This window comes from Fukomys damarensis, unplaced genomic scaffold (genome assembly GCF_012274545.1).
Source record: "Fukomys damarensis isolate Sample0158 unplaced genomic scaffold, DMR_v1.0_HiC HiC_scaffold_15, whole genome shotgun sequence".
Classification (NCBI taxonomy): Eukaryota; Metazoa; Chordata; class Mammalia; order Rodentia; family Bathyergidae; genus Fukomys; species Fukomys damarensis.
The window spans coordinates 23,904,173-23,928,587 of record NW_022900927.1 but is presented as its reverse complement, the minus strand read 5'-3'; the positions used below and the strand labels follow the sequence as shown (position 1 = coordinate 23,928,587).

The 24,415-nt window shown below is 45.2% G+C and overlaps 3 protein-coding genes across 4 annotated transcripts in view; 1 reads left to right on the top strand and 2 right to left on the bottom strand.

The window, feature by feature from the left end:
• The window catches only part of Mbd6 (methyl-CpG binding domain protein 6), an 8,757-nt gene extending 7,144 nt beyond the window's left edge, over window positions 1-1,613 (bottom strand). The window contains exon 1 of the mRNA XM_010644611.3: window positions 1,500-1,613. The gene's annotated coding sequence lies outside the window, so the exon portion shown is untranslated. The remainder of the gene's footprint in view (window positions 1-1,499) is intronic.
• A 51-nt stretch (window positions 1,614-1,664) lies between these two features.
• Window positions 1,665-6,728, top strand: Ddit3 (DNA damage inducible transcript 3). Its single transcript, XM_010644609.3, has 4 exons — window positions 1,665-1,832; window positions 4,789-4,836; window positions 5,757-5,914; window positions 6,170-6,728. The coding sequence occupies exons 3-4, from the start codon at window positions 5,777-5,779 to the stop codon at window positions 6,533-6,535; spliced, it is 504 nt and encodes a 167-aa protein (XP_010642911.1). The 5' UTR covers window positions 1,665-1,832; window positions 4,789-4,836; window positions 5,757-5,776; the 3' UTR covers window positions 6,536-6,728.
• Mars1 (methionyl-tRNA synthetase 1) lies at window positions 6,678-23,725 on the bottom strand. 2 transcript variants are annotated; one of them, XM_033763738.1, is made up of 22 exons: window positions 23,190-23,725; window positions 22,311-22,401; window positions 22,069-22,147; window positions 21,858-21,992; window positions 21,473-21,548; window positions 20,950-21,122; window positions 20,740-20,846; window positions 17,922-18,038; window positions 17,574-17,777; window positions 16,554-16,755; window positions 13,733-13,807; window positions 10,993-11,163; window positions 10,755-10,850; window positions 10,409-10,526; window positions 9,814-10,027; window positions 8,447-8,578; window positions 8,269-8,373; window positions 7,989-8,175; window positions 7,320-7,391; window positions 7,165-7,188; window positions 6,992-7,084; window positions 6,678-6,900 (listed from the first exon to the last, which is right to left on the bottom strand). In XM_033763738.1, exons 1-22 carry the CDS (start codon window positions 23,296-23,298, stop codon window positions 6,754-6,756), a joined length of 2,727 nt encoding a protein of 908 aa, XP_033619629.1. In that variant the 5' UTR covers window positions 23,299-23,725; the 3' UTR covers window positions 6,678-6,753. The 2 variants fall into 2 exon arrangements, with proteins under 2 accessions (XP_033619629.1, XP_033619630.1); XM_033763739.1 differs by lacking the exon at window positions 7,165-7,188.
• Between the last annotated feature and the right edge of the window lie 690 nt (window positions 23,726-24,415).

Here is a 24,415-nt window from a genome sequence, read left to right as displayed (position 1 = left end):
AGTGCGCATGCGGGAGCGCGCCCGCCCCTGCCCCACAACCCCCCATTAATCCCCAAGAGAACAAACACCCCACGCGGCCCCCCCGCCCTCCGCGGAAGGATCTGCGCCTCTTCCCAGGGCACTGGTGGCCAATCCCAGCCCTCCGGGGGAGGGGTCCTTCCAAAGCCACAATCTGTTGGGGGAGCCAGGAATGCCAAGTCCGGGAGGGGCCAGCCCCAAAAGATGAAAGTCGCGACTTGCCCTGCCCCGCCCCAAAGGCTTCCCGAGTAGGGTTCTGGGACTTGACCCTCCTCCCCAGGTCAACATGTCACAACAAGACCTCGGCCTGTCAAGTCACATGACCTCCGCCTGTCACTGACAACCTGGTCTGTCTTTAGGCCAGTAGAGGCCATCTGGTCCAGCCCCCACCTCCATTCACAGAAAGGGAAATGGAGGTCTGGAGCAACGGTGCAGATGGATCTGTCACTGCCACACCATCCAGTCACAACCGGTCTCAGAACAGTTTCTGTTTAGATAAATTCTGGCTGCCCCATGAGGGTATGACAGGCCAGGTAACAGGCCACCACGAAGCCTGTTTTCATACTAGAAAAATACTTTGCAGCTTGCATAGTGCTTTCCACTTTTGTTCAAGTTGCTTCCAAGTTCATGATCATAGTGCTCTCATTTACCTTCACAACTTATCTTTACAAATGAGAGCGGTAGGATCGCCAGGGAGGCCAGGAAGCTGAGGCCAGAATCTGGGCTCTTGACAGCCCGTCCAGGGAAGTCATGGGCTCAGCTCAGCTGCGCTCACGTCCGGGCAGCTCGGCTCCCCTGGAGGTCGCGACCTGACACCGAGGAGATTGGTGCCGGTGCCAGCTCTGCAGGGAGTCCCGGGATTTGCTCTCTGGGACGGTAAAAGGGAGGGTCTTGGTCTTTGCAAGACACAAAAGCACACGGGGAAAAATAAGGGGGAAAATAGAATCGGGCTTATTGAGCAAACATGGATTCTGGCATGTCGAGGGCTATCTGAAACTGTATTATAAAAATGAAAGGTGCTCTTCTGAAACCGAGAAAGTCTATCAAGCGCATTCCAGTACCTCCGCATCATTTGGGGACGTTAGATGGTTAAAAGAGGAGACCACTTTAATGTCAATCCAGGTGGATGGATGTAAACTTTCAAAGGGCAGTGATTCCAGGGCCTAGGTACCCATTCGCTGGGAGGGGCCAAGGAAATGGTAGTCTCTTAAGGTAAAACGGAGGTAACGCTACGTGGACAAAACAGCAGCTTCGTGGGGTACAAGTTGCTGTGAGGTGTCACACAGTAGCCTAGGGGCCGCCACAGTTGATAGCCGTTGGGGCCGTTGGATGCCCGGAGCTGGCGCCCCGCCCTCTCCCCTCTCCCCCACCCTCCGCACCTCCCACCACTCTCGTTGTCCCTGCGCGTGCGCGCGCAGACACCGGTTGCCAAACATTGCATCCCCCCTCTACACTCCCCTCCGCGCGCGCGCATGACTCACCCACCGCCTCCGCGAAGCCGCGTGACCCAAAGCTACTTCCGGGTCCAACACTACGTCGACCTCCTGGCGAGAGGGCGCGATGGAGGCGGTCCTACGAGCTTCCTGAGTGGCGGTTGTGAAGAATGAGGCGGGGCTGATGCCGGCGTGCCGCCTTATGATTGGTAGGCTTCTGGATCCCGCCCCCGAGATGGGGGGGGCAAGGCCGTGTTAAAAGATATCTGCTCAACTCCCTCGAGGTCAGAGGCTTGAGTGTAAGACTGAGAACGTATCATGTTGAAGATGAGCTGGTGGCAGCGAGAAAGCCAAAATCAGAACCGGAACCTGAGGAGAGAGGCGAGTACTAACTTCCTATCTGCCCTTTACTTTCCGGTGTTTACGAACTTCGGTTGTGCTCTCCAAAGTTGTGGCGTTCTTTCTTTCGGATGTGGCCCCACCCCCTCTGCAATAAATTTAGGGACCGTCAAAGGGAAGGATGGACAGAATCCTTTATTAAAGTGTGGTGCTTACAGGCCCTTTTTCCTTTTCCTGACTCTCTTCTTCCCAAACGGGCTGTGCTGCTCAGTGCTGCTATTGCCATGCGAAAATTTTTTCCTGTCGCCGTCTCCAGGCCACCTCCTTTGGTCTGTCCGCTGAGAGGCGGGGCAGCAGGACACATCCCCTCTTCTAGACTGGTGACCGTAGCTCAGGCAGTTCCGACGCTTTGCCACCAATGACATTCCCTCTGTACCACCCCCAATCCTGGCTCAGCTGCAGCGCCATAATGAGGTGTAGTATCTGGGACCCCTGGTGCCCAAGATGATTGGAGAACCTTGAGACTGATCCAGCTCTTTGGGAGCAGGGGTACGGATGGACCAGGAGCGGGGATGGGTTTTCCCTTTTTCGCAGAGGTCGCTGGGCCACCCACATAAGAGAGCAGCCTGGATCGCTTTCAGTGTGGGAAGCCATTTGGGGTTTCCTCAGGGTATTGCCCTCCTGGGATTGGTCCCTACCTCTTTCTCCCCTCCTGTCTCCCAACTAATCTCTGTGTAACCATTGCGTCAGGTCAGCCCCCTGTTTGGCTCTACAGCCCTCTAGACTGGGGCTCCACTGCTGATGAAAGCCACGTCCCACACAGGAGTTTTCCCCGAAGAGAACAGCCCTGAAGAGAAACACAGAGCAATATTGCATCTCTAGTCCCTAGGCACAGGCAGCTGCCTATACCTCTGGGTTTAATTCTCTTTCCCTGTTGTGAGACTAGGAGAGATTTTTTTCATTCATTCCAAATACTGACTGAGCACTGACCATGTGCCATGCAGTTTGGGACTGAGGGTATATCCCTGAATGAGAGAAAAAAAAATCTCTAGTGTCAAAGAACTTACATTTCGGTGGGAGATGTAAGTGCCACGGAAAAAAACTAAAGCAGAAAAGAATAATGTTTAGTGGAATTTCCTTACTGAGGTGCTATTTAATTGAATAAAAGACCCAAAAGAGGAAAGCCAATGAGCCATGCAGATAATGTGGGAGAGCATTCCAGAAGTATCAGCCAGAGCAGAGGTCCTAAGATGGGAGTATGCCTGGTACCTTTAAGAATAGGCTTGGGGACTGCACTTGAGCAAACAGAATGGTTGAAGAAAGCTCAGGAGCAGCAAAGATGCAGGTTGTGTAAAGCCTTAAGTCAGCTTGAGAACATTAAGTCTTTTGGGGAAGGATAGGGGTTGAGACAGTCTTATTGCATAGTTCAGGCTGGCCTTAAACTCTTTTATGTAGCCCAGGCTGACCTTGAATTCACAGTGATCCTCCTGCCTCATGCTCCCAAGTGCTAGGATTACAGATGTGCACCACCATGCCTGGCTGAATGTTAGTTGTTAATACTCATATAAGTAAATCTTTGTAAGTTTTTGTTACTTGGGGTTGAACTCGGGGACTTCGCACTGAACTACATCCCCACCTCATTTTTTATTCTAAGAGAGGGTCTTGCACAATTATCCAGACAGGGTTTTAACTTGCAGGCAACCTGCCTCAGCCTCCAGAGTGCCACAAATGACACTATGCTGACTTGGAGGGGTTTTTGCTTTTTGTACCTGGGATTGAACTCAGGACCTTGTGCTTGTGAGGCAGGTGGCAGCACCACTGAGCTAAATCCCTGGCCCTGGAGGGTTTTGAGTAGAGGATTGACCTAAGTTTTATTTTTTTGAGACAGGGTCGCACCATATAGTTTGGGCTGGCTTTGAACTCACAATGTAGCCTATGTGGACCTCAAACTTGCAGTGATCCTGCCTCAGCCTCCCAAGTAGTGGTATTACAGGTGTGCACCACCACTCCCACCGTACCCCACCCCTAGCCTGACCTAAGTTTTAAAAGGCCTGGGAATATAGCACACTGGTAGATATTTAACCTAATACAAAATGTGCAGCACTGCAAAAGCGAATGAATAAAAGGCTCACTCTAGTTGCTACATTGTGGATAGGGCTGGTGGAGAGAAATGTGGAAAAATCCTTTCAGATTTCTGAAATAATACAGGGGAGATAGTGGTAAATTGGTGTACATTTAGAAACAGTGGAATTAGTAAGAAATGCTTAAGTTTGGAGTATTTATAAAAAATGTGTTAACCTGGGAGTGTTGGTACACACCTGGAGACTGAGGCAGGAGGATCACAGAGAGGGCTACAGTGAATTCAGGACCAGCCTAAAATGCATAGCACCCTTTCTCCAAAAAAAAAAAATAAATAAATAAAATAAATTTGCTAAGAGTGTGGATAGTGGGGTATGAAGGAGTCAAGGGTAATACCAAAGTTTTTGGCTTGAGGAACTAGTTTCCATTTATCAAGATAGGGACAGCCTTGGAAAGGAAAAATCAGCAAGATTGTTTTGGATGTAATCCAAATGCCTATTAAATATACAAAAGAAGATGACAAATGGACGATAGGCATTAGAGCTAGAGATCCCAAGAGAGGTCCTGACTGGAAATGTACATTTGGAGGATGTCAGTGTGGGAATGGAGTTAGGAAAATACCTATCTTTGTTTTCTTCCCTGTAATTTAGTTCTTAACATGGCAGGCATGAGACCTGCCTTGAATTTAGAGAAAGCTAAGTTGGCCAGTACTATGCTGTTGTGTAATCAGGACTACAAATGTCAGTAACTAAAAATAAAAAGTTGAACTCTCCTCTATCCTTGGAAATGGCTACAGGACCCATTTAATTATCTGCATCTCAGAAGACTGAAGTAAGGAGGGACCCATAGGAGGCTGGAGGTAAAGAACCTGCCTCTCCCTCTTCCAAAAATGGCTGACATTTGTGTTTGTTCTCCACAGTCTTCCAGGAGAAAGTGTATCTTCATACATCACCACACCTGAAAGCAGGTAAATTTTAACTCACCCTTTTCTAAAACCAGCTCATAAGGAAAGTTACTTAGGCTGCCTTGCTGGGATCCTAGGAAGTTATTAAAGGACCTAGCCAAGGTGGAAGAGGAAGGTTTGAATCTGTCAGACCCCATCTGTCCTCCTGGCCTACCCCATAAAATAAGGTCAAAAATCAATGTTTTTAGAGCATTTCCTAATTGAAAGTTGGCTCTCAAAGTCAGCCCCAATAAAGACAATTGGTTTGTCTAATTCTTAGTCCCCATCAAGATTAAATAGACTCAAAGGACCCTTTTCCCATGTTCCCCACATAGAAGAAAGAAGCACAAATGGTCTGGTCATTGTCCCCAGAAACTACCAGTGGAGTTCTCAAGTGGACTGAAGACTGATTAGGATCCCATAAAAATGTACATCCAGGTACTTCGCTTCTTAAAGTCCTGGGCAAAGAGCAAGTAAGAAACACCAGTATTATGCTATTGGCATAGCTCAGAGCACATGCTTGGCATCCACAAAGCCCAGGGTTTAACCCTCACCACCACCCCACCCCCCAAAGGAAAGAAATACTAGTGTAAAGACTGGTAAAAATTTTTTTTGTGTGTGGTACCTGGGGTTCAAATTCGGGGCCTTGTGCTTGCAAGGCAGGCAGCGGACCACTGAGCTAAATCCCTGGCCCCAAAGACTGATAAATTTTGAAGAGCCAGAGAGTAAATAATTTTGGCATTTAGGGCTGTATAGTCTTGTCACCACTATTCATCCCTGCTCTTGTAGCATTAAAGGAGCTAGAAATCATATATAAATAAACATATGGCTGTGTTGATAAAAATTTTATCTACAGAAACAGGCAGTAGACCAGTCTGCCAGCCTCTGCTACAGGCTATTTGTTGCTAAGTGGAGCTTTTACTCTAAATGTATATTTTTTTCAGAACCTGATCCAACTGCAGAGATGGCAGCTGAATCATTGCCTTTTTCCTTTGGGGCAGTGTCCAGCTGGGAGCTGGAAGCCTGGTATGAGGACCTGCAGGAAGTCCTGTCCTCAGATGAAAATGGGGGTAACTATATCTCACCCCCTAGAAACGAAGAGGTAAGAAATCTAGTCCTAAACTTGAGAACAAGTGTGTGGGGTGTGCATGCCTATAATCCCAGCACTGAGAAGGGTGAGGCAGGAAGATTGCCAAGAGTTTGAAGCCAGCCTGAGCTACACAGAGAGTTCAAGGCCAGTCTGAACTATGTGCAAGACCCTGTCTCGGATATAATAAAAACAGAACTAAAGCTGAGAAGGGGGTGATGTTACCTTTCCCTTGTCCTAATTAATACCCTCTTTCTCATTTCCTTGAAGGAAGAATCAAAAACATTCACCACTCTTGACCCTGCATCTCTTGCTTGGCTGACTGAGGAACCAGGACCAGCAGAGGTCAAAAGCACCTCTCAAAGCCCTCACTCTCCAGATTCCAGTCAGAGCTCCCTAACTCAAGAGGAAGAGGAAGACCAAGGAAAAACCAGAAAACGAAAACAGAGTGGCCAGTGGCCAGTCCGGGCTGGAAAGCAACGCGTGAAGGAAAAAGAACAAGAGAATGAAAGGAAAGTGGCACAGCTAACAGAAGAGAATGAACGGCTCAAGCAGGAAATTGAGTACCTAACCAGGGAAGTAGAGGCAACGCGCCGAGCTCTGATTGACCGAATGGTTAATCTGCACCAGGCGTGAACAAATAGGGGCATCACTCCCCAGCTCTGGCTACCTTCCACCTTCCTTTCCCAGAAGTAGCTATTGACCACCTTCATACCAGTGCCAATGATGTGACCCTTAAATGCTTGGGGTAGACAAAAGGAAAGGGTCTCAGCTTGTATATAGAAGTTGTACATATATTTATTATTGTCCACAGCCATTAAAGTGACTTTTGTGACTTTATGAACCAAATTCTCTCACTTTTTCTTCTTGCCTTTAGGAGTTTCAAGGGGTTTTCCCTCCGCTAGAGCCAATTGTTTCTTTAGATCCAAGAGTTTAGCCACCTCTGCAGCAACCTGGTTCTTGTCTGCCTTTTGTGCTTTCAGTTCTCGGACAGTGTTGCCCTAAAAAAAGGAGGGAGGGGGCAGTGAGACCACAAAAGGACCTGTTTAGAATTCAGCTTTCCCAGTCTCCCAGAGGGGTTAAGCTTCATACCTGTTTTGTGACTTCATCCATCAGTGTTTGAATCTGCTGTGGCCCAGCTGTTGTAACGGTCTCTACAACTGCTGGTGTGGGTGACACTTTTGCCTGGAGAACAAACAGAGTTATCACTGGCTACCATAAATATCCTCTGATCTCCAGTTTTACATAACAGATAAAGTGTTTACCTTCAACTCCAAGGACTCTTCTAGCTAAGATAGGAAAGGAAAAAGTAAGTGAGGAAGCAGGAAGGCCCAAAGATGGAAAGTGCTAAGGGCTACTTGAGGAAACTAAGGTGCTGATGTGGCTGTCACTGGGTGAAGGCACAGTCTAGCGCTCTCACCTGGCCCCCTCCAAAACGCTGTTTCAAACTTTCAATCTGGTCATTTTCCAATTTTTGGAACAAGGGACTGACCTGTGAAAAATAATTCCAGAATCATTCACTGGTTATACATAAACTCTACCACACTATACAGAAAGCCTCTCCAACCCCACTCTTTAACATTCAGAATAACACTGAACAAATAGCTGCTACTGGTTTCAGGAAAGCATTCAATACTAAGCCCAAAGTATCACAGGATCAAAGAATTTAACAATTCGAGGTTCATCCAGTACTTAGGCTACCCTGCATTTTCCTCACCCACTACTAGGTGATCGTGGTGTTTCTTAAATCAGTGATATTCATAGACCAGGTAGGTACTAGGTCCTGGTATGCAGAACAGTAAGGATATACAGATAATGCTCAGCTTGCAAACAGATACTAAAGACTTAATGTCAGAAACAAAGCCCAGGGCCAAGGATTTAGGTGCCGCTGCCTGCCTGGCAAGTGCAAGTTCCTGAGTTTGATCCCAGATACAAAAAAACAAACCCAAGTACAGAGTGGAGAAGGTATTCAGAAAACAGCTGTTAAGAGCTCCATGCCCCAAGCAGAGCTGGAGAGATGCAAGTCTTAATTCCATACCATAGGCTCCATGACAAAAGCATGAATATTAAGGCTGGCTCTTAGACTTACTGTGCCAATCTGGTGCCCTGCTGGTAAGGTACACACGAAGTCTGTGAGAAGGATGCTGCAGGCTGGAAGTGGGAGCTGCAACTGGGCTTGGATGGTGGCACTAACTGAGGGCATGTAAGGCTCAAGCATGACAGACAGCAAGGCAGCTATGTTCACTGCCATGCCTGTCACTGTGCCCGCCCGCTGCCTGAGGAAGGAATGAGATTAATCAAAACCTCAAGGAGGACATAAACTGACAGCTACTTAATTCCTGGTAGCCAGCCCTATCCTCTTGCTGTACCTGTCAGCCTCACTGCCTTTTATCTGCTTCCACGGCTCATTGACCTGAATATACTGGTTGCCATGTCGAGATACTGTGAGAATACTGCGTAAGGCATCCCGGATCCTGGAAAAGGTGGTGGGTCTCAATATGCAAGTGTCTTGTCACTTAGATGAGACAAGAGGTGTAGATTACTCACCGAACCTTCTCTAGCAGCTGGTGATAGTTCTGGAGCTCCAAGGTGATACGGGCCAGCAGACGCTGATCGTCAGGGGTAAGCACCATCTCAGGCACATAGCCCCCAAAAAATTTAGACACAAACATCCCAGCTCTTGATGGGAGTAGGAAAGAGGGAAAAAGTTATTTTCTGGTCTCCTTTTAGAAATTTGACCCAATTTCCACGCTTCCTTCTCTCAGGATTCCTACCTAGAAATGACACCTTCTGACTCCTTAAAGTAGAAAGCATAGCTTAAATTCTTGGGTTCTTATTTTTGTTCTTTTGGTTTTTTGAGACAGCGTCTTGGTATGTAGTTTAAGCTGGTCTTGAACTCACTATGCTGCCCAGGCTGGCCTTGAACTCTTTCTTGGCAATCCTCCTGCCTTCACCTCCCAACTACTGGGATTACAAGTGTGGGCCACCACATCCAGCACAAATTTCTTTGTACTCTGTCTCCTCTAAGAATTTGACTGTTATGGCTGGGGATTTAGCTCAGTGGTTCTGCAGCCTTCCTCACAAGCAGAAGGTCCCGAGTTCAATCCTCGGTACCAAAAAAAAAAAAAAAAACTAAGAATTTGACTCTTGATAAAGTTTAACTATACTTTTTTGGGCAGGGGCCATATTGAGGATTGGAACCATGCCTGGCTAGTAATTGGACACTAAAAAAAAAATCGTTTTTAAATGAAGTTGAAAGGTATTATTGTGAACTGCTATCAAAAAAGTTCTCTAATGAAGACTTACCTATTAAATGTGGCTGATGACCAAACCTGAAAGGACTGAGCTAAAGGCCTTGGGCTCTGAGAGAGGGACTGAAGAACTCTAAGCCATGAAGGACGTGTTTTTGGATTGCAAAATCACTATAATAGCTACCAACAGTAGAATGTGGAATGTGAGCCTAAGGTAACAGCTCTGAAAAGTATAACAGAACCATCCTATCACAACACAAAAATAGCTCCTTTTTCCAACCTAATTTTTCTAGTCTGCAGGTGAATGTTTTAACAGTAGAAATCCACTCTGGGAAGAGCTGGGCATGGTACCTCATGCCTATAATCCCAGTGCTTAGGAGGTTAAGGCAAGTTTAAGGCCAGCCTTGAACACAGTGAGACCCTGTCTCAAAACATCCATTTGTGGACCAACTCTGCAAAATGACACCTCTAGGTAACTACCCTCAAGCATTTGTGGGATACTATGTTCTGGAAGCAGGTCCCAGTTAATAGAAACCAAATTTCCACATTATCCTGTCCCTCACAGCTTCCTGTCCACTTATTTTCTCCACATTTCTATCTCTGGAAGGAGAACTGGCCTCTGCCCAGCTCATCTGCTGACACTGACCCCTCACCAAGACTCACCTGTTGATGAAGTTGCCCAGGTTGTTGAGCAGCTCTGAGTTGTTCTTCAGCAGCATATCTGCCCAGGAAAAGGCGCTGTCCTGGCCCTCAGGTCGAATGTATAGCAGGTAGAAGCGCCAGATGTCGGCAGGGATCCCTGTGTTCTGGGCCATGTCTCCAAACACTCCCACACCTCGGCTCTTCGAGAATTTCCCATCCTCATAGTTCAGGTACTCTGGACAGAGATGAAGGAGAACCACCTGCTCAAATCACATTCTTTCCCTTTGTGACCTTCAAACTCTCCTTCCCTTTTCTTCAAACTCAACAGTGGATATCCAGCAACATGGTACCTTAAGTAGCTGATCTACAGAGAACCCAGGAGTCCCTTCCTATAGATTTGGGCCATTTTGCTTATACTTAACACAGTTATTTTGGCACTATTAATTTCTTCAGGTTATTGTTTCCTTCCTCTAGGTGAAGTTCTCATGTTTTAATTATTTCCTATTTCATCTCAACTTCTAATTCTAGACCTAACTTTCTCGGATCTTCTTCCCAGAACTCCCTCAGCCCTCATTCCCTAGTACCATCCCATCTGCAGTCTTCTGGGAGTACTTACCTGTAGCAATGAGGTACTTGACCAATGTATAATTGTCCTCAGCTCCGAGGGCTGAACAAGGAAAGACTAAGCCATGAAAGGGAACATTGTCTTTGGCCATGAACTGGTAAAGGTCCACCTAGAAGAATTATAGTTGAGAGCTGAGGATTTAGCTCAGTGGTTCCACTGCCTGCCTCACAAGCACAAGGTCCCAAATTTGATCCCTGGTACCAAAAACAAACAATATAGTTGAGAGATAGGTCTCCTGAAGTTTTCTTCAAAAGCCTAAGATATACCAGGTGATCATAACACCACCACTCCCCACCCCACACCTTCCTCACTGACAAGCTAACCAAGAACTGCTTACTTGCTCTGGGTTCTTCCACCATCTCTCCCATTGGTCTGTGTAATTGGCTGTGATGGACAGGTAGCCAATAGTGGCATCAAACCAGACATAGAATACCTGTAAAATAAAGAGGAAGGAAACATGGTAGGGACCAACCCAGAGCATCAGAGGGCAATAAGACATAATCTACAGTCCATTCTGTTAGTCCATAGTCTCAACCCTAAGGTGAATAATTTGGGACTGAATAAAGAATTTTTACCTTGTCCTCAAAACCTTCTAAGGGTACAGGGGTCCCCCATTTGAGGTCACGGGTTATACAGCGTGGCTTGAGGCCATCCCGAAGCCAAGACCGGATGATAAACCGGGCATTGGGTGTCCAGTCACTGCCAGGTAATGTCTTCCCCAGCCACTCCTCCAGTCGCTTTTCCAGCTGAGATGACAGAAAGAGAGGGTAGGCTTAGTCTCAAATACAGTTAACACAAAGACATATATAGCTGTTTGGGAGAACAGTTCGACAATACATAAAAGACTCAGGACTTTGACATAGCAATTCCATTTCTAGGGATTTACTAACACAAATTCATTCAACAGAAGTATTCACGCTGTATACAGAAGGGTCAGGTGTGGTGGTGCATGCCCTTAATTCCAGCACTCTTTTAAGAGTCAGGCAGGAGAATGGAAAGTTCAAGCCCAGCCAACTTAGCAAGTCTATGTCTCAAAATAAAGAAAAGGGACTGGGGATGTATCACAGAGTAAAGGTCCTGGTTCAATCCACAGTGCCACAAAAGAAAAAGGGTAGAGTGGGTGAAGGGAGGGCAGGGGTATGTATGGGGAAATAATAAGAACCAAGATACATCATGTATAGGTACAAGATCCCAATGATGAATGTAACTATACTGTATACCTAAAAAGTACCAATAAAGGGCTGGGGATTTAGCTCAGTGGTTCTACTGTGTTCCTTGCAAATGCAAGGACCCAAGTTCGAACCCTGGGACCAAAAAAAAAAGTACCATTAAAATGAAAAAAGAGAAAAAGAAAAAAGAAACTAATGAACAAGATAAACCTAATGAATAAGGATAATTTCTATGAATTAATTATGGAGTGATTTCCACAATAAACTGTTAATCATTAAAAAGGCAAAATGCACTGTGCCACCTATCTCAGTAATACAACTACACTAAAGGGAGAAAAATTAACCCAAATAAATTTATAAACACATTATTAACTGTATACCCTCAGTCTAGAGGAGGGGTCAGGACTTGTTTATATACGTATGTATGTAAAGGTGAGGGAGAAGCAATTCTGAAATTATTTCAGGTGTATTCTGGGATTGGTCAAATGAGTAAATGTGCTGATACTTTTTGGGATTTAGGTACCCACTATGGAAGGAAGATACAAATATGAAATGAGAGAAAGTAAGTAAAAATCCTGTGAGTCTTTCCTGGAAACAAAGATATCCTAGTAAATCTAAGTAGACCCACCACCTAAAATTTAGACTCTAATACTATTCCCTACTAAAAATGAACCTATTTGATCCCTGGTACAAAAATTTAAATAAGTGAATTAAAGTATCTTGTTAAATGCTTAAAAAAAAAAATCACAGGATCTCAAAAGTAAAAAAGACACCTTGCAGAGGTTCCCACTGACCAAATAAGGTACAATTAGAACATGAAAATAATTTCGGGCAGAAATGAACTGTAATCCATTTAAAAAGTAAGAATCCATAAATGTATACTTGGTAAACAGATAATTAAAGGTAAATGTGGAAGGGTATAGCAATGTTAGAAAATCCCTATAATAATGATTGGTTCAGGTGGCACAGAACAAGCGGAAATAACAGAGGTATATCTGCTGTAGCCATGACCTTGGATACCAGTGTGAGCTTCCTGACCAGAAAAATGTGAGGAAAGCAGAATAACTCAGTAAAAGGAGAAACAGGCTTCATGCTGGCACCACAAGCTGAGGGACTCAAAGTCATGCAGCAGAAGCAGTAAAGGGAAAATGAGAAAGAAGGAACCTAAGGAGCTTTGGGGCTCCATGTCCAACCCTCCTGTCCTTTGTCTGTGCGCCTGGAGACAGCACCACCATACAGTACCCCAGGCAAACCCTTTGCTCTTTGTGTGCTTCCTTCTCTCAGGTAGCCTCTCTGACTCAGGGCCATTTCTGGGGGTGAAAACACAGCTCCTTCTCAGGGGTTTTTATTCTTGTGGGGCTCACCTCAAAATATTAAAAGTAACTTTACTTTTGAGACAGGGTTTTGCCATGTAGTTCAGGCTAGCCTTGAACTCGCTAAGTAGTTCAGGCTGACCTCAAACTCACAGTGATCTTCCTGCCTCAGCCTTCCAAGTGCTGAGATTATAGGGGTGCACCACCATGCCCAACTCCTAATACTTTTGTAATTAAAAAAAAAAACAGATTTTCAGGCATGGTGGCATATCCCTGTAATCCCAGTACTCCTGAGGCTGAGTCAGAACTGCCATGAGTTTGAGGCCAGCCTGGGCTACATAGGGAATTCAAAGCCAGCCCTGACCTAAATAGTGATAGTGAGACCCTGTCTCAAAAAAAAAAAATAGTTTATAAAGAGTGAAGTATTTGCATGGTCTTAAAGTATATTCTCCCAGACTGCTGCTAAGTTGCAAGGGAGGAAAAAAAAAATTTTTTTTGATACCAAGGATCAAACTTAGCACCTTGCAATTTCGAGGCAGGCACAGCGCCACTGAGCTACCTCCCCATCCCTTGTTTTGTAGTGAGACCCTGTCTCAAAAACCATAAATAAATAAATTAATTAAAATTAAATTAAATTAAAAATTGGGCCAGGAATTTAGCTTAGTGGTCCCACTGCCTGTCTCACAAGCTCAAGGTCCCAAGTTTGATCCCTGGTACCAAAAAAATAAAATAAAATACAAATACAAATAAATACATGACAGCAGTTAGCTATCAGTGGCAGAGGAGGCAAAAGGATCATTCTGAAGACTAGACTGAGAAAAAGGCCTACTTACCTTAGGCAGGTCCAAAAACAGGTGCTGGGAGGACTTCACCACAGGACATGACCGACAGACTTTACATTGAGGTTTCTGTGAAGAAATTCCAGCATGAGTCAGGATCAGTATTGCTGGCAAGGGAGAGGAACTAGATGTGTGTGGTGCTGCATGCTTGTAATCCCAGTGCTCTGGAGGCTGAGGCAGGAGGATCACCAAGAATTTGAGGCCAGCCCTGGCTGAACAGTGAGCTCAAGGCTACCATGGTACAGAGTAAGACTTATCTGAACCCCCCACCCCAAAAGGGAGGGTAAGCTGTTTAGGCAAGGAGAGGAACATAAATGGAACAACACCCTCCAGCTTAGCTCCATCCTCACACCGAACCTACTCCTCAACTTCTTGGCCTTTTTTGAACTTAGAGAATGAATCTGCACTTTATAGAAACATTTGCTCCTCAGACCTTCACATTTCTGACCCATCACTCCCAAGAAAGGCAAAGTATTCTCTTTGAGCACAGGCTAGGTACCAGGTACCACATTGAACTTAGCTGTGTGAGCGGAGGGAGGAAAAAAAAAAAAGACACACAGCCCCTCTTAAGGTTACAGTCAAGCTAGGGAGAGAGTTTGCATAAGAAGTGCACTAGCTAATGAATGTAACTGTACTGTATACCTAAAATGTACCAATAAACTCAATGATGATAAAAAAAAAGAAGTGCACCAGCAAGTGCAAGATCCCCAGTTGAGTTCTATCCCTGGTACTGAAAAAAAAAAAAGTACAGACTTTTATAAAGCAAAACATCAAGAAACACTTAACTGTGTGGCAAAAACTGACTCTACAGGGCCGGGATTTAGCTCAGTGGCACTGCACCTGCCTCATAAGTGCAAGGTCTTGAGTTTGAGCCCTGTAACAAAAACAAAAACAAAAACAAAACAAAACAAAACAAAAAAAAACAACAAAAAAAGATTATATAAACACTGAAGGGAGATGGCTAAAGAAGTAAATAGGTGAATGTAATCCCTGAAGGCTTCCAAGAAGAGTTACTATGAGACAGGGCCTTACTACATAATTCAGGCTGCCCTCAAACTCAGTGATACTCCTATTATGGAAGCTAACTTACTTAGAAATATTATAGGCAAATAAGAACCAAGATACATCATGTAAAAGGTACAAGATCCCAATGATGAATATAACTATTGTATATCTAAAATGTACCAATAAACTTAATGTAAAAAAAAGAAAACGGAAGATCATAGGCGATCAGATAAAGCTAGGCCTTCCAAGCCAGTGCAGAAGAACACGTTACAACTGTGGCTAGAGGTACATGATGAAGGCCTGGCCTGAAGATAAAGATGGAATGACTACACCTACATACTTCACCAGGAATAAACAATAAATAACAATTGATATTTGATGACCCATCCCTTCTAGGAAAGGTACTGGTTCTTTCCATGTACACTTGCTATGTGACTTGCTTCCCCCGGATTAATATTACCTAAGTGACTATACTTATAATCTTACTGGTTGACCATAGTTTTGTCCCACCTTATGCCCACCAGGTGATTTTGTACCCACCTCATGATTCTGCTCTATAAAATTTCTTTGAGAAGAGGGCTTGAGGGCAACCCACTTGCCAGGTTCCCCCCTGATCCTCAGGCAGAGCTGTCTATCCCTCAGTGAATACATCCTCTTAATCTCCATTGTTCCCAAAATTCACTCTTCAAATTTTAGAGAACAGTAACTCAGCATATCAGACATTATCTCTCCTGCCTCAGCCTCCTAAGATTTAATCCTAAATCCCAAGGATTACAGGTATGTACCACCATGCCCTGGCCTCCCTCTTTAGCTATTTGTTACCTCTTGGCAGCCTTTACATTTCCCATCCCTGCTACTTGAAATATTCTTAATTCCACTTACCACTTGATTTGCTCCTTCTCGTCCTTCAATTAAACTCCCAATTGAACTATTACTTCCTCTGAGAGACCCTGCCTAATCTAACTTAAAGTTTACTTTCTCTTCCTAGCAGTATATCCCATGTTATCTATTTTCTCCTTTAGTTTTGTTGGTCTCCTCCTTGCATTAGGAGAAAATCTTGTCTTGTTCGCTCCCTCATCTTCAGGCGCTATAACCTAACAAACCTATTGTAAATACTCAAAAAGTTCACCAAATAAATGAATAAACATATGAGTAAACAGACTAGAAAACAGAATTATGGAAGAGAAAAGGATCCAAACAAATGTAAATCAAGGGACCTGAAGCAAGAGCAAAGGTCAGGAAACGTTAAGTTCAACTTGTCTATTTCCTAGCATGGTGCTAAGCACACAGTAATTGCTTAAATTTCAAATGAACTAAATTATAAATTGCTAAGATGAAGCGGAAAGGACTATAAAAGGTCTTAAATGCTAATATAAAAATCCTGAAGAGCTGGGCATGGTAGTACATACCTGTAATCCCAGCACTTGGGAAGCTGAGGCAGGATTACTTGGAGTTCAAGGCCATTTTGGGCCAGTGAATTCATGAAAAGACAGAAGAAGAAAGAAAGACCCTGTCTTTAAAAATGCTGGGCATTGCCAGGGATTTAGCTGTGGTTCTCTGCAGCCTGCCTCAAAAAGCCCAAAGTTCTAACCCTGGTACCAAAAAAAAAAAAAAAAGCTAGGAGTGGTGGCACACCCCTGTAAATCCCAGCTTGGGTGGCTGAGGCAGGATTCTCGAGTTCAAGGCCAGCCTGGGCTACATAGTGAGTTCAAAACTAGCCTGAACTACACAGTGAGACCTTGTCTCAAAAATAAATTAATTAATTTAATTAAAAATTATCCCTTTGGGCTCCCAGAGGTCTTCCTCTTACCTTGAGCTCAATGGCATTGATGAGTTTACCACACTTGTCACACTGATCACCCCGAGCCTCTTCATAGCCACAGAAGGGGCACACTCCTTCCACAAAGCGGTCAGCCAGGAAACGGGCACAGTGCTCACATCGAAGTTGCTCTACAGTATCTTGCAGTACAAAACCTCGTGTCAACAATCGCTGGAAGATGTCCTGGGTGATTCTGGCAAAGTGAACAAGGGATGGGGAGGCGGTCAGAGGAGGTATGCACCCCTCCCTTCTGCCAGCCAAATTCATTCAGTCTAAGGGCCAAAGAATGAAGCAGAAGGTCCCTGAAAGCCAAGGCCATCTACTCCTCACACAGAGTTTACTGGGTAAGCTCAGACTCCCCCACACCTACTTCCCAACTGCCCACACAATCTCTTCTACCCTCAGCACTTGAGAACTGACTTTTATTGAATTTAGACTAATCTGCTTTGTCTTCGGGGCTGTAGCTGCTCTTTAGTCTGTCCAAATGCAGAACCACACAGCACCATCACCAGGCAGTGTGTTTTGTAGCTTTTTAAGGATGAGTATTTCACAAAGGAAGAACAAGTATGTTTGTTATAAACACACACAGGTGTGAAAGGGAATATCTGGAGATGTGCAGGAAGCCATAGAGGAGAGGAGGTATTTGAGAGAAAACAGGTAAGTCCTGTCTCTTCCTTCCCTCAGAAACTCCTTGATCCCCTGGTCAGAATTCTGCACACACTTAGTTCCCTCAAGGTCTGATAACTGCCTGGAATACACTTCAGGGCAACATTCAGATCCGGGGCTTAGGAGTTCCTGGGTTTAGGAATCAGCCACCTAATTCCTTCTATTTTCACAATATTGTCATTGTTGCCAACCCCAGCCTCCAACTCCATTTTCTGCCTCATTAAAGAAAACCTACTTAGGGCTGGGGATTTAGCTCAGTGGTTCCGGCGCCTGCCTCGCAAGTGCAAGGACCAGAGTTCGATCCCCAGTACTCCCCCCACCAAAAAAAAGAAAAAGAAAACCTACTTGGTCTGCTGTGGAGTAGTGGTGCGACCAAAAATATCAAATGAGATATTAAACCAATGGTAGATATCAGCATGGATGGTATGATACTTGTCACAGATTTCCTGGGGGGTTAATCCTTCTTCCATGGCCTTGGTCTCTGTCGCGGTACCATATTCATCTGTCCCACACAGATAGAGTGTGTTCCACTGGCGGAGGCGAGAGTACCTGGAAGAGAGTAAAGTGATAACATGGGGGCCTCTCCTCAGCAGCTCCTTGTCCTCTGGTTCCTTCTAGTGCCCACCCTTGAAGTATCTTACTGCCTTGGGGCCCAAACCTCCCTCAGGTCTCTCCTCCAGCAGCTGGCTCCACCTGGCAAAGACGTCGGCACTGAGGACACAGCCAATGATGTTTCCTAGGTGGGGGACGTTGTTGACGTAAGGAAGGGCACTGGTGATGAGCACGTTCCTTTCCCCAGCCACAGGCAACCTGGTAGGGAAGGAGGAAGAGTGCACAGGGGAGATACAAGGGTCAAGAAAGAACAAAAGTGGGAGCCGGGGATTTAGCTCAGCAGCACCTGGCCTGCTTCACAAGCACAAGTTCCTGAGTCTGATCCCCAGTACCAAAAAAAAAAAAACCAAAAAGAAAAAAACAAAAAACTCCAAAGAACAAAAAAATGCAGAGAACACTCACAGCCTTGTTCTATTATCAGCAGTTCCTGTACATCTGGAGTCTTTCCTCATACAAACTCACAAGACCATAAGCTCACCCATCAATGGACCATAATATCCCCCACCACCGCCCACAGCAAGCAATCCTCACGGACTGCTGTGTGTGCTGCATGTGCCTCACTCATTCATTGCTGTCCCTTTTGCTATGACATTAGCTTGTTCTTGGACTTATAAATTTCCGAGGTGTTAAAAAACTGTCGCTTGGCTCTTTCTAATCATCACCACTGTCACTATTCAAGAATAGCTTTCCAGGCCGGGCATGGTGGTGCACGCCTGTAATCCCAGAACTCAGGAGGCTGAGGCAGGAGGATCACTGTGAGTTCGAGACCAGCCTGGGCTACATAGTGAGTTCCAGAGCAGTCTGAACTACATAGTGAGACCCTGTCTCAAAAGCCAAAAAAAACAAAAAAATAGCTTTCCAGAGTCAGGCAAGGTACTGCACGCCTGTAATCCCAGCACATGGGAGGCTGAGGCAGGAGGATCACCTCAAGTTCAAGGTGAGCCTAAACTACATAGCAAGACAGGGTCACAAAAAAAAAAGTTTCCAGCACTTACCTCTTCTTCCCAGGTGCTATGTTAATTGCAATCCTAGTTACTATCTGAAATCCTTAGAGCTTGTCACCCTATATGTAAGCATTACTTCTTGACTCTTCTGTTCCTAACACGTCTGTCATTTCCTCATGGCCCAAATCACACCAACAGGAACCACTGCTCCCACAGCCATTAACTCCTCCCCAGTTTTCCAGGATTATTTCCAGTCATGCCATTCAACCTGCTGGCAAGGTCACTCAACTCAGTATTTCTCTTCATGGTTTATCACCCTTAACAGTTCAATCACAAACATCCTATGTCCCTTTCCTCTGCTTAGCAATGACATCTCACAAAAGCTTCTATCAAGTTTTCTACCATCCTCATCCTACAACTGCTGGCTCCCAGTTCCTTTGCATTAACCGCATTCCTTCTTCCCAGGTGCCCCTATAAATACAAGTCAGATGGCCCGTCTCCTTCATAGAACATTCTACAGCTAATTTGTTTGTTTGTTGAGACAGGGTCTCACTATGCAGTTCAGGCTGGCCTTGAACTCATTATGTAGCCCCAGCTGGTGCTGAACTCATGGCAATCCTCCTGCCTCAGTCTTCTAAGTGCTAGGACTACAGGCATGAGCCATCACATCCGAGCTAATTTTACAGCTAATTTACTCAACACAGACCTAGTTTCTCCTGCATTAATTGGCCTTTCTCCCCATAACTGAATACTGTAATTGTCTCTGAAATCCAGCTTAGAAATCTCTTCCTTCAGAAAAACTTTCTATCATTGATTATGGGCTTGCCAATACCCTGGGCCCTTACCCACTTTGTGGTACAACATTCATTTGGTATGCGTAAGACCCCGGATTCAATCCCCAGTACCACAAAAAACCTCAAAAGACAAAAAAACATATACTAACTCTTTTTTTTGTTTTTGAGGAGAGGTTTGCTAGGGAGTGAATCCACAGGCATCACGCAGGCTTGGCAAGTGATCTACCAGTGAGCTACATCTTTAGGCCTTTTTATATTTTTAAATTATTTCTTATTTAATTTTTTAGTACCAGGGACCTCGAGCTTTCAAGGCAGGTGGCAGCACCACTGAGCTAAATCCCAGGCCCACTTACGATTTTTTTGAGACAGGTTCAAACTATGTAGTCCAGGCTGGCCTTGCACAAACTTTTGATGCTCCCATCTCATCCTCGCTGAGCACTGGGACTACTGGAATTACAGGCATATGCCACCACACTTGGCTACAGTTTATCAATTTCTTATTGAGAGCAAAACTCTCTTGCCCCTCAGGCCTTTGCACACTTCATCTATCTGAAACATTCTTTCTCTACCCTTAACCTTACTTAACTCCTCCTCATCTTGCAAATCTTAAATGGTTCTTTTTTAGGATGCCTGTAAATTACTGTCCTGGGCAGGGGAGAGACACACACACACACACACACACACACACACACACACACACTCAGCACTCAGAAGTCTAAAACAGGAGGATACTACTAGTTAAGGCCAGTTTGAACTACATCCTGTCTCAAAAAAGCAATAAATAAATAAATATCCTCTAATCTTTTCTGTCTTAGCATTCTGTTCTTTTCATCAAAATCTGTTAACAGCCTGTAATTCCAGCACTTGGAAGGTTGAGTGAGGTAGGACTGCTTCAAGTTCAAAGACAGCCTGGGTTACATAGTAAGTTTTAAGGCCAGCCTGAATTACAGATCACCATACCCTGTTTAAAAACAAACAAACAAACACACAAACAAACAAACAAAAAAACTGTACTTATACATTTGTGTGACAATTTTGTAAATTTCTGCCTACCCCACTAGAGGCCAAGTCCTATGAGTGCAAAGGACCTATCTGCTACATCCCACTCTGTCAACAATTTCCATGTATAAAATGAAGCCTCACTCCTCAGTGCCTACTCACACTGGATTCTGTCGGGGCCGAAGTGGGGGCAAACTTTCTGGGCCCTTTTCCCAAGCAGTCACAGCCATAGCAATCTCCTCTTCAGATATGGTAGCCAGTTCCTCTTCCTACAAAGAAATGACAGAATTCCTTATCAGATAAACTCTCTCCTTCCTATCAAATGACTAAAACATTCCTGAGGCACAGAGGATGCCCAATCCTGTTCCAAACCTCAGGCTCATTGCTGACACCCCTCCCCTCAGGTGGGCTGGGCTGGGGCTGCTTTTGGAGGTAGGGCCGGAGAGCCAGGACACCCCGCTGTTTCAGCACAGTCTCTGCAGCTCGCTGACATGGTTCCTGGGTACTCAGTGTCTGGAACCAGCTGCGCAAGGCACCCAGCTCCTCTGTGGGCATGGGAGAAAAGAGAGAATCAGCAAGCAAAAAGATCTGGTTGGGCAGGCAGGTAGGAATGGACTTCCTCGTCTCCTCTAGAGGTTTCTCCAGTTGCTTTTTATTTTGTGGTACCAGGGATTAAGCTCAGGACCTTGTCTTATGAGGCAGGCGAGGCACCAATGAGCTAAATTCCTGGCCCTCTCCAGTTGTTTTTACTAGTTCCTTCAGCTTCTTCTGTTATAGTTGCCTGGTAAGCTGCACCTTGAAGTAGACCCTCAACACTCTTTTGCCTGTTCTGCAACCACCACCAAAAAGTTTCTGGGGTTGGGGCTTAGAGCGAAGTAATATGCACAGTTCTCACCAGGAAGGTAGGCTGGGTCTTGGAGTAATGGGTATAGTGCTCCCCACAAAACAATGTCAGCTAGAGATTCTGTCTCCTTGGTTGGGGGAAAAAAAAAGGCGCATAGATGAGGCATTTCATGTTTTTCTCAGTAATAACAACATTTAACATTTACTGAGGCCTTGGTACATGTCAAATACTGTGTTAAAACACTTTATTTCACTTAATCCTCACAATATCACCTCCATTTCATAGATGAAAAAAATTTAAGATTAAAGAGTTTTAGTATTTTCAAGGTCACACTGCTAGTAAGTGGGAAGTTAGGATTGAACACCCTGAATACAGTCTTCCCTCTTAATCCTTACACTATAAACCTTTCCCAAATTCCATCTGAAGACCAACTCACCCCAGCAAGGAAAGGACAGTTTTGGCGACTCAAGCTGTGGTCAATGTGAGTCAGTGCTCTCCCTAGTGGGCTGAGAACATCTTCACCCTTCTTGCCTTGAACTACTAAATAGTACAGGGCAGCAGACAAAGCTGGCTAAAATGCAAGGGACAAAGATCAGGATGAGCATGCACATCCAGGGCCCGCCTGTCATACTCATGTTTAGTCCTACCTGCAGCTCTGTTGCCTCCCATTCCAGCCACTGGTTGGTAAGGTCATCTTGTTCCCACCCAGATAACAGAAAGAAATATCTGCCCAAGGTGAAAACAACAGAAGGTACAATTAGAAGGGTCCATTTATCTAACCCATTTTTCTCACCTCTTAATGAGACAATGGTTAGAAATAAGGTCACACAAAGGGCAGTGAGGCCTGCTTTAATCCAGCCACCTCCCCACACCAAGGACCAATACTGACCGGCAGATTGCACTAGTAGAGAAGAGGTAGTTGCCACTATCCAGTTGCAAGACAGGGACCTTAGGCTGGGTCAGGAATGGGACCACACATTCTGATGCAGGAGAGGAAGTGGGTGAGAAAAAACAAACAAAAAAAAAACCTTGTCAACTTAGGGCAACTTCACACTGTTTCTGGAAAAAGAAGAAAGATGGGCAGTCTCAACCGAGGAGTTGAGATAGGAGCACTAAAAGGGAATGAGTCCAGAATATGCTGGAGAGGCCAGCCGGTGTTCAGATGAGACTGCCAGCTGAAAACAACAGATGGGAACTGCAGAGAGGAAGTGGTGGTTTTGGGATAGAGCTGCAGCTGAGAATTGGAACAATTAAAAGCAACTAAGATATCTTGAGAGTGATCTGAGGTCAGAGTGAAAGAACAAAATAAAGAGAACTGGGAAGACTGACAAGAGAACCTCTTAAGAGTCACCCAAACAGTTGGCTGGGAATGAGAAGAGGTAAACTAAAGTGTTCGTCTGGGAGTCCGGGCTTCCTAAGAATGACAGAGGTGTGCCTGGAGGGTTTCAAGTGAGAATGAAAGAGCTTGCCTAAGAGTTGTGAAGTAAGACTGGGAAAGGGAGAGTGTGGATTACTGGAATGAAGCCGGTTTCCAGAAGACGAAAGGGGAAGCTAGGAACGAGGAAAGAGTATACTGAGTTATTAAGGGAAGTGAACGATATGCGACAGAGAGGGAAGAAAGGATGGAGTGATCAAGGATGGTGGGGTAAAAGATCGATAGGGAGTGTGTGATGAAAAAGGGTTCAGCCAAGACAACTGCGAGGTGATGCGTGGCCTGTTTCTGCCCCCCGCGCCGTCATCCACCGCCCCCCAGCACCAGCCAGCGTACCTTCCGGACCCACAGTGCTGATGAGCAGCTCTGCCAGGCCCTGGGCCCTCGCGGCCGCGGCCAGCACTGGGAGGCTCCCCGGAGCGCCCTCGCTCACGAACAGTCTCATTTCACCAAGAACCCCGCGCTGATGCAACCGGAACCGGCCTCCCGCCTCAGAATTGAGCCGCTGCCGCGAGGCACTCCGGGAAATGGAGTTCGGTTTTAGGCTGTTGCTCGCGTAGTGCTCCTGACAAGCCGACTATTTCTCCCATCATGCAACACAAGGAAACAGGAAAAGACTGCCATCGAGACGGGGTCGCCTTAGATGCGGTGCTAGCGTGGCGGTTACAATGGGAGGACTAGAGATGGGTGTTAGGGCCCAGTGCGCGCCAGTGGGTGGTGACTGAAACCGCGCCTTCTTGTCCTGCAGTTGTCAAGAATGAATGAAGGGGCTGTCATGATTGTGGCTATTCGCAGTCGTCGACTTGAATTCAACAGTCGAGTTATTACTATGAGCTTATTTTTGTGACCAACTGCAAATTACTGTAGATATCCTGTCAACCAAAAAGGATGTGTAATTAAACTATTGACTTGACACCAGCCTACAGTTCATAAGGCTAGACAGTGTCATCAGAGGGAGAGGAGGGGATGGTGTTAAAAAAAAAAAGTCAAATTGAGGGGAAGAACTCTGTTTCACAAAAACAATAGACTATACAAGGAAGCACATGTAAGTAATTGAGAAAAACACCTTATTCATCTTTGTATCCCTACAAGAATAATTAATATGGGTTGAGGATGTAGCTCAACTGTACAGTGTTTGCCTAACATGGACAAGGCCTCAGTTTCTAATCAGCCAGGAAGGGAGAAAAAGAAAGAAAGAAAAAAAAGAGTATCTTTTTTAAAATATCTAATACCTAGTAGCATTTATAAACCAGTTGTTTTAAACACTGTACATATATTAATTCATTTAATTATTTTTTAAAAACTGAGATTCTGGGCCTTTTTAAACTAGGCCATAAAAAATTTTGTAGAAAGCTAGGTGTGGTGGTCCATGCTATTATATAATCCTAGCCTCTGGGAGACTGAGCCAGGAAGGTCACAGATTTGAGCCAGCTTGGGCAATTTAGCAACTTAGCAAAACTCTACCTTAAAAATAAAAAAAAAAAGCCAGGCTTGGTGGCACAAGCCTGTAATCCCAGCACTCAGCTACAGCAAGGGGATCACCACAACTTCAAGGCCAGCTG